General features: G+C 48.6%; 1 protein-coding gene across 5 annotated transcripts in view; it reads right to left on the bottom strand.

The window, feature by feature from the left end:
* Window positions 1-3,912: 3,912 nt before the first annotated feature.
* The window catches only part of ZMYND8 (zinc finger MYND-type containing 8), a 131,962-nt gene continuing 126,197 nt past the window's right edge, over window positions 3,913-9,677 (bottom strand). For all 5 annotated transcript variants that reach the window (XM_023511942.1, XM_023511941.1, XM_023511939.1 and 2 more), the window contains 2 exons: window positions 7,170-7,253; window positions 3,913-5,481 (listed from right to left, as the gene is read on the bottom strand). In XM_023511942.1, coding sequence (XP_023367710.1) covers window positions 5,348-5,481; window positions 7,170-7,253 — 218 coding nt within the window. In that variant the 3' untranslated portion in view covers window positions 3,913-5,347. The remainder of the gene's footprint in view (window positions 5,482-7,169; window positions 7,254-9,677) is intronic.

The raw sequence follows: 9,677 nt of genomic DNA on the forward strand, positions 1-9,677 counted from the left end.
GTCTCAAAAAAAAAAAAAGAACGTAGGCATGTGGTGTAGGCTCAGTCAATCACATAGCCCCACATGGTACCCAGGCTTTGTCAGTCAGAGGCACCTACGTTGGACCCAGGCTCAGCCAGTCCAGATACAGCCACATGTGGAAGCAATGGAAGTGGACTCTGACACATGGAATCCAATCTAGCAAAGAGGCAGAGGGACACGCCGAGCCTGGGCAATGAGTTGCAGTGTCTGGGCCCAGTGGCAGTGATGGGGGATGTCTCAACAAGAAAGTCCTACAATATAATTTGGACACTGTCGGTGGCTATGCGGTCTCCCAGCCTTCCCAGAGATCTGTAAGCCACTGAGTAAATATCCTTGAACAAGTTCCTCACCTGCTCCAATTAGCTAGAGTGGACTCTGTTGTTTGCAACTAAAAACCTGACCCCTCTTCAAATTCATTCATTAACTCTTGAGTCTCAGTTTCCCGAGCTGCATAAAAAGGGGACAATCCCCACCCCATGGGAGATTGAGAGAGGGAAAGGGTACCTGGGAAGGTGTGTTGTTACCTTACCACAGTGCCACGGTCATGAGGTTAGTTGTAACTGAGACAGTGTGGTCAGATGGCTCTCTGCACTGGTTGGGGAATTAGGCAGCCTGTGGAGTCCTGACCTTTTATGTGACTTTGAGCAAGTTACTTCTTTCTCTCAGTTTCCTCATCTGGAGAATGGACCCCATTACTAGTGTCTGTGTTGTGTGCAGAGTTATCAGGAAGTATGGTGCCTCAGCACAGAGCCCAGCATGTGGGACATGCCCAGGGAGGAATGTGAGTGACCTTTACTTTACCAGATTAAGGAAATCCATACTAATATAGGTGGTGTCCTGATGTACCCTGATATGAAAGTGGTAGCTGAATGCTGAACTTTGTCAAGCACAACTCTAATTAATGCCACTGAATTGTATAGTCAAAAATGGTAAATTTTGTTGTATACATTTCACAATTTTTTAAAATTTTTAAATACTTACAAATCATTGAATTATATACTTTTTTTCTTTTTCTTTTTCTTTTTTTTTTTTTTTTGAGACAGAGCCTCAAGCTGTTGCCCTGGGTAGAGTGCCGTGGCATCACAGCTCACAGCAAACTCCAACTCCTGGGCTCAAACGAGTCTCCTGCCTCAGCCTCCCAAGTAGCCGGGACCACAGGCGCCCGCCACAACACCTGGCTATTTTGTGGTTGCAGCCATCATTGTTGTTTGGTGGGCCTGGGCTGGATTCGAACCCGCCAGCTCAGGTGTATGTGGCTGGCGCCTTAGCCACTTGAGCCAGAGGTACCAAGCCTGAATTATATACTTTAAATGGATGGATTATATGGTGTGAAAATTATACATCAATAAAGCTTTAAAAAAAAAAATCCACCCAGCGAACACTGAGCTTTCCACCTCCTTTTTGTTGTTGAGACAGAGTCACCCTTGGTAGAGTGCATGGCGTCGCAGCTCACAGCTACCTCAAACTCTTGGGCTTAAGCAATCCAACTCTTTAGAGTACACACCACCAGAGGCTCCCCTGGATCCTCCATCTCCAACCCCCAGCTTTCTCCCTCTCTGATTTCTTCAACAGCCACCTTCTTCCAGAATCCCTCCATCCCAGCCTCACTGGCCTGCCTTCTTTTCTGGAAGACGCAGAGTCCTCAGGGCCTTTCCTCCCTCCTCTACATGCTCTTCCTTCTCCCCAGATGCTCTTCCAACCGAGTCAGAGGCTCTCAATTCTGATCACCCCAGGAGCTCCAAAACGTCCTGACGCCCAGTCCCCAGCTCACAGAGGCCTTATCTCGGGTGGCATCTGGGCGGTTAACTGGGTTTTATTTTTAATCAACTCAAATTCTTCTCCTGTTCAGCTAGCATTAACAGTCGCTGCCCAAGACGTCCTGGCTCAGTTCCTCCTTCAGGTTACTGCTCAAAGATCAGCCCCTGGGAAAGGCATCCCCCAAACACCATCTATTTCCCCTACCGCCCCTCCTTACCTTCAGGTAACCATTGCATGCTTACAAGTATTTGCTCAGCCTGTCCTCACTAACTAGTTAGGGTACTGTGTCCCAGTGCTTGGCTCATACAGAGGGCTCAGGAAAAAAAGCTGTCTAATGGGGCGGCGCCTGTGGCTCAAAGGAGGAGGGCGCTGGCCCCATATGCTGGAGGTGGCGGGCTCAAACCCGGCCCCGGCCAAAAACTGAAGTCTAAGAAAGAACGATACTGGCTCACATGCTCCTTGTTCTCCGTGGTCCGGATGTCTCGGCGAACCGCAGTTCTGCCTGTGACCACCAGGTGGCGAGCGCGTCGGGATGCATTCAAAGGTCAGATGCATCCTGCCAGAGCCGAGCCCCTCCAGTCGCCCCCCTGCATGGTCACCCCACGCACGCACGCGGGGCTGCTTGCTGCAGGCAGTGTTTGGAGACCATCTGAACGTCACCTTTGAAGTTAGAAGAGGGAGGGCCAAGCAGAAGATGTATATCAAATGCTAACTCTCCGTTCTGCTCTTAAAACATTTCCATTTTGTCCCTTGGCAGGGGTCCTCAAACTTTTTAAACGGGGGGCCAGTACACTGTCCCTAAGACCGTTGGAGGGCCGGACTGCGGGCCCCGGGATGAGTCGGCTGCTAAGCAGGACAGGCAGCAGCGGCAAAAACACCCGGCGGGCCGGATAAATGTCCTAGACCGGCTGCATGTGGCACGCGGGCCGTAGTTTGAGGACGCCTGCATAGCACCGGTCAGCCAATAGCCAGTGGCCCAAATCCATCCCATCCCCTGCCTCTTGTAAAGCTCGTGGGCTGAGATACTGTTTATGTTTTCAGATGACTAGAAAACCACCAAATGAATCATTTGGAGACCCAAGGACTGAAATTAAAATTGCAGTGACTGTAAAACGTTATTGGAACTCAACCTCGCGCGTGTGATGCGTCCTCTGTGGCTGGGTTCGCTCCGCAGCAGCAGGGGGCAGTCTTGAGAGACCTAGGGGCCGGCAAAGCCTCCAGCGTTTACTCGGGCACTTTATGGAGCTCACAGACCTCTGCTTTCACATTGACCCTCTTGTTTACGTTACGTTTTAAATACGTAGTCTGTCTCCTGTTATAAAATTGACTATAGCTGGGCTCCGAGGCCTTTTACTCATTCTTCCCCAGTAGCTGACATGGTGCCTGACGCATGCTAGGTCCCCTGTGAATACTTGACTTTCACCTCCGGTAGAACACAAACTCAATGAGGGCAGGGATCGGATCACCCTGGACCCCCCAAATCCCCCGGATCAACCCCTCAACGTCACCACAGTATCCTCGGTGTCCCAACCCAACGTGTTGGCTGATCTTCTGTTGGAACTTACACTCCTGTTTCCAAACTCCCGGGCAGGCCATGTCAAGTCTTAGCCTTTGTCAGGAAGGTGTTGGCGGGGCCTATCTTCTCTAGGAACTACTGGATTTCGGAGAAAGGGGACACTATAGCAGCAGAGAAACCAAACCTCAGCCTTCCAAGACTCCTTCATTTCCCTCATGCCCTGGGCACCTTCCCCCCAGGCCCAGAGCTGTGGATCTGTGCCAGGATCACTCACTGCTGCCCACGCCCGTCCTGTTAGCTTGGCCTGGGTCTTGATCTTGGCCACAAAGACACCCTCCCACACAGGCTATTGCTCTGAGTGGGAAGAGGGGGGATCTCTTAACAGGGCTGGGACCTCTCTGATCCCCGCTCCTGTGTTTCATTTTGTAACCTGATGAAGCTATCCAAGCTATCCCCACCAAATGGAAAGCTGCAAATTTGAGGACAACCAAGGCATTTTCCAAAACAGTTTAATTAAAAAAAGGTGAAGGATCTGAAAAAACTGGGGAGGAGGCGGGGAAAACCCAAAAGAGCATATTGTGTGAGTCCACTGGCTCAGTCACAAAGAAACACCATCATCAAAAAAGATATTTAAGTTTAATACAAATTTTATACAAAGAAAATGTGAAAAAATACTTCCATATGCTAAAAGCAATTAGGCTTCACAAATAAGGCCAGCTAGGCTATTTTTTTTTTTTTTTGACAACTGCAGTTCACAAATGTTCTCTCTCTCCTGGTTTCTTCTAACACCCTCTTTAATTCTTCTCTACTATGGGTTAACTAGCTGGAAACTGTACAGTTCGCATCCTCTTATCAACAATGAAGAGAAAGTAAACGAGACTAAAATGTACAACAGAATGTACTGGAATGATATCGTACAATTAATTTGCTCATATACATACATCGCCTTCTGCTTGGATCAATGCTTTTTGTTTTACACAACATACAAAATGGTACTACACGTGGAGTAGTGTAACAGACAGCATGACTGGGTCTTGCTTTTTTTCTCTCATACTGCCTTTGTTTCATGCTTACATAAAAATGTAAAATTCCATCCTATAAATAATACATACATGCTTCACCCCAGACTCAAACGTCCTCTGCGTGCAGCTTGCCTTTGAGTTCCTGCTTCCGAGAAGCACCGCTTCTCTGCTTGCCAAGTGTGTGTGTGAGAGTGTGTTGAAAGGAATCACAAAGCAAAGGAAAGATTTCTCTTTATTTCGAAGCTTAGGACCCTAACACTTTCTACCTTCTTCTCCTCTACAACTGAGCTGAGCAGGGATTGTTTCTGTTTCTCTTCTGTAAACAAGGACGTTTGGGTTGTTAGTTTCCCTCCCCTCCCCCCCCTTTTAGGAGCAGTCATTATTTAAATGCCAAAAAATAACTGAGCTTCTCCCTGTGTCCTTTGGGTCTGGAGAGCTTGTGTTTTAAGAGTGACGTAGTACCTGAAAGGAGCCAATGGCTTGATGGGATGTGCCCACACCGCACAGGAGTCTGTGCAGAAACTCCTGCTGCCAACCAAGTTGCATATAAACATCCAAGCGGAAACGGCTCGCTTTCCCCTGGGTATCCAAGGATGAGGACACGTGTGAGACAGCAATCCCCAGGCTCAGTCTCTATCTGCTGTGTGACAGACAGGCTAACTGACCAGCCCTTCTCTCCAACCTCAAAACATTCTTTTTGTTGTTGGTTTTTTTTTTTAAAGTTGCTTTTCTTTTTCTTTTTTTTTTTTTATAAGTTAAAGTCAATACAAATATAAAAGGGGGAAGGTACTCTAGGTTCAGTGACATCCACAAATTGTACATTATTTACATGGAAAGCATAGGGCTCATGTGTATTGAACAGTCCTCAGTTGAAGGTAATGCTGGATGTCCTGTAGTGTAGGCTGCCCTTTGTGCCGGGTGCACAGGCCAAGTCTGAATGTTCAGAATTTTCAAGTCTGAAGGTGGCTTGTTCTCCTGGTGTCCTGGGTTTTCTCCCCAGGGGCCAGGCAGTTGGTGTCACAATTTCCCCCTAGTCCCAGAAGGTGTCCAGCCGAGACTCTTTCGGGAGGAGATTCTTGGTACTACTGGTGTTATGCTCAGAGCGTGCCGAGCCTCGTTTCTCATCGCTGCTGCTCCAGCTGGATTTACTACTCCGGGAATGGTCTGGGGAGAAAATCGACACGTTTAGAGCAAGCCCGCCCACCTGCACCCAAGCAAAATCACCCCGCAACCTGATCTGGGAAGCCGCTTTCCCCTCCCCGCGCTCCGTACAACACTCACAGTTAAAATACTGCCCACCGCTGACTTCCTGAAGTCTGTGGGTCTTCAGAGTGTAAAGATAGAACTTATGTTTTAGGATTCAACAACAGCTGGTTGGGAAAGCGGTAGGGTGTCATGCACACAGAGAATAAAGATTAGTGGGAAAGGCCCTAAACTGCCCAGGCCCTGTCTGGAACCGTGTACCCTTATTAGGTGACTAATGATACCCAACCCCCTACGCTCCGCATCCAAACTTGTCCACTGGAGAAAGGCACCACAATTTGACATGCAATCTCTTTACATTGATGGGATTTCTTCTCCCAATTTACAAGCAACTTGAAAAACAGACTTATAACCACCCAAGGGAGAGAGGATCGTGAAAGAGATGAATGATTCAAGTCTAGCTAGGAACAAAGACCCATTGGCTCCCAGTAAGGACACGCTTAAGGGTCACTGAGGGATGCAGAGCCAGAATAAGACGGAGGATGGCTTCAAGGACATGGGTACAAGAGGATCTTAGTAGTGACTGCGTAAGAAATGACAAACATGAAGGAAGGGCCAAATGAGGTGTCCGTGAAGAGCCTTTTACCTACCAAACAGTCCGGGTCTGCAGGCTCAGCTGGACAACTGACTATGAGAAGCCTTCCAGCCAACCACCAAGATCCCATCATGTCTGAGATCATTTACCGGTTCAGACAGATTGGGACAGAATCTCTTTTTTATTTTATAATTTCTCAAGGTGGTGTAATATTATTTGGTTGGAAGAAGCTCAGAGACAGAAGTGGAGTGGGCGAGGGTGGTGGGGCTGTATTTCTTATTGTCTGGTTAAAAAAAAAAAAAAAAAAGGCACATGTGTATTTCATCATGAAGGTAAGTAACAAAGGAAATGACAAAGATCTCCAGAGTAATGTAATCGCTCTGAAGAGAATTCTTCGTAGGCCCCGCATCAATGCTCAAGTAGGGGCAGTCTTATAGTAGGCAGAGCTGGGGGCCCAGAGCTGAGCCTCCTGAACCATCCTGAATCCGCCTCTTCTGATGCCTTCTTCCCTATCTTCTGTGAGAAATGATGCAGTTGGCCATCACCATCCATGAGAAAATCCTACAATGATGTCGTCAAACCACATCAAATCCTTCCAGCCCTGGTGAAGGCAGAGGCCAGCTGGGCGAACCAAAAGAAAGGGCAGCAGGGTGGGACATGCTACGATCCAGGCTGGCCATCTGAGGGATCTGCAGGGCCGAACTCCTTGCACAGACAGAACACATGGCGGTACTGGTTGATGGGACCAATCATAGCAGGAGGGAACTGGGGAACGAGCTGGTGCTAACCTAAGGCCTTTATGAAAAGAGCAGGGGGATCCCCCTCAAGAGGCCAACCCATACGCTTTCCCCTTGTTTCCTAATGTGGTGTGTGATGGATGCCAGAGGCACAGCTAAGAAGAAGGGCTGCAAGGCAGAGTTAAGAGCCATCACTCAAAGGAACAGTGGAAGACACACCCACGAAGAAACACACACACACAAACACACACAGAACGAGCCTTCTGCATGCCAGGAAGAACTCCCTGGCAGCTTCCGTGAGACAGGGTCATACTTACACTTCTGGGCTGGGTAGTTGGGGTGCGGCTGGTGGTCTGTGGTGCTTGGGGCATAGGCAGGTTGCTTGTCACACCTTTTGCTAACTGAAGAGATAGCACAGGCAGCCTCAGAGTCTGTCAGAGAGCTTGAATTCCGCACAACCCCAAGGGCTCGCTACTTTTGTTCATCATCAACAGGCTGCTGTTATTAGAACCGGCTGGCCCTTCATTCATGTCACCATCCTCCAACCTAATGCAATCGCAGGAGACTACGACTCTTTATAAAGGCATATCAAACCATGGACACAGCACAGCATCACAGGTAGGAAATACGGTGTACAGTGACATAAAAGCACTGTGCAGGCCACAAATTCTCAGCATACGGAAAGCAAATTCCTCAAAACTACTACCTCTGCCAATAGCCTGGTTCAACCAGAACAACAGAGGCAGGTCAGGCACTTTAGAGCAAAAATAACTTGTCTACTGCCGAGGGTGGGGACAGAATGGGGAGGAGAGAATGGAGAAAGTGTATGTGGTGAGGAGGACTGGGGAAGGAGCTATAGACAGGGTGGCAGGTAGTCTAGGTCTTCAGTGACAATGGCAGGACACCAACAAATCACATCTGGAAATTGAGCAGCAATAGAAGCACAGCGCTATGAAAGGGTTCTCCTTAAAATAACTCAAGTGGTGAGAAGTTTGGATAAAGGAAAAGAGAAACTCCAGGAAAAAGGAAGCCTGGCCAAGAATGGAAATGGAATCACAGTACACTATGTGACTCTGCCATGAGTGCTAGGGACGTAATGATGCGAGTAAGGGTTATTGCAGTTCGAATGTTACAGACAAGAGCGAGGCTTCACTGCAGTCACAGGACAGAATGCACAATTTGAACAATGGAAAAGTACAGGGCAGGTGGAAAGCCTGGATGTGACACGGACAGGAGAGGTCGAGCAGATAGGCCTCCACAAAAGGGTCCCAAGATACCTTCTGCGGCTGACAGAGTAAGAACTAAGGAGGGCAAGGGTTTCACTTGACTAGAGTAACCCACGAAGCACATGAGATAAGAATCTAAGCGGGTTGGGAGGAGGAAAAGAGATGTCACAAGTGACCTCCACTCTCGTCTTTGAAAGCTGAAGCCAAGAAATAACGTCTAAAGTTAAGAAACCGAGGTTTTGAAAAAGCACATTATTTACAGACAAAGAGGTAAGGACTAGAAACAGCAACAGAAATGGGGGCTTGGAAGGGTTTTTCTCCGCACTATTTTGTGCACGTATTCATTTGATTAAAATCTTAAAATGAAGACAACCTGGAGAGACCTACGCCCACGTTCTGAGGGGAGGACCTACCCCGGCTACAACGTTCTCACTTGCAACTACTTCCCTAACTGACCATCCTGGTAGCAGACGCAGGGAAAGGGCTCAGAAACCTGCATGATGTTAAAGCCCGCTTCCCTCCATGAGATGCCGTGAGCGCTATCACAGAAAGCAAGTGCTGGCAGAGTGAAGTCAGACAATCAGAAAGCGACTGAAAATAAGTCTTTCTACTCTGACGTCACCCATCAGCACAAGCTGCTTTAGTGAGAAAAGGGGGAAAGTGAGAACCCTTCAAACTGCACTCCACACAGGCCCCTCCGGCAGGCCCTGCCACCCTCCCTTTTATGAGACAGAGTCTCAAGCTGTCACTCTGGGTAGAGTGCCGTTGCATCATAGCTCACAGCAACCTCCAACTCTTGGGCTTAAGCAATTCTCTTGCCTCAGCCTCCCAAGTAGCTGGGACTATAGGCATCCACCACAGTGCCCGGGTATTTTTTAGTTACGGTTGTCATTGTTGTTTGGCAGGCCTGGGTTGGATTCAAACCTGCCAGCTCTGGAGTACATGGCTGGCGCCCCAGCAGCTTGAGCTATAGGCGCCAAGCCATGGCCCTGCCCATTCACTGTGCTCACACTCATGGTCCTGGGAATCCCTACAGCACTGACTGCAAAACACACTTTCCCACTCGTTTCTGACAATGAGCTCTGTGATTCTTGCACTTGGCTATTGTGACTCAGCCCACCTCTTCCTGAGTCCTGAATGTAGGACTAAATCCAGGTAGTTCTCAGTCTTCACCCAGAACCCCGACTGAATGCCCTTTCTGACACAAAAATTCCATGATTATACCCAACCTGGTCCTCTTTTAAGAAAAGGTGTCTGTTACCAGGTGTGGTGGTGCACACGCCTGCAGTCCCAGCTACTCAGGAGGCTAAGGCAAGAGGATCACATGCGCCCAGGAGTTAAAGAAGGTCAGCCTGGGCAACATAGCAAGACCCTTCCTCTTAAAAAGAAAATGAAGAAAGAAAAGGTCTCAAAACAACATTCAGAATGAAACATGTCCGTGCCCGTTCCTGGCTTAGGGGTCAGGAGTAACCATGGGGAAAGTCAGATGAAGAATCATATGAGCGGCTCGGCGCCTGTGGCTCAAGCGGCTAAGGTGCCAGCCACATACACCTAAGGTGGCGGGTTTGAATCCCCAGCCTGGGCCCGCCAAACAACAAT

Source organism: Otolemur garnettii, unplaced genomic scaffold (genome assembly GCF_000181295.1).
Source record: "Otolemur garnettii isolate 467f Iridium unplaced genomic scaffold, OtoGar3 scaffold00023, whole genome shotgun sequence".
Taxonomy (NCBI): domain Eukaryota; kingdom Metazoa; phylum Chordata; class Mammalia; order Primates; family Galagidae; genus Otolemur; species Otolemur garnettii.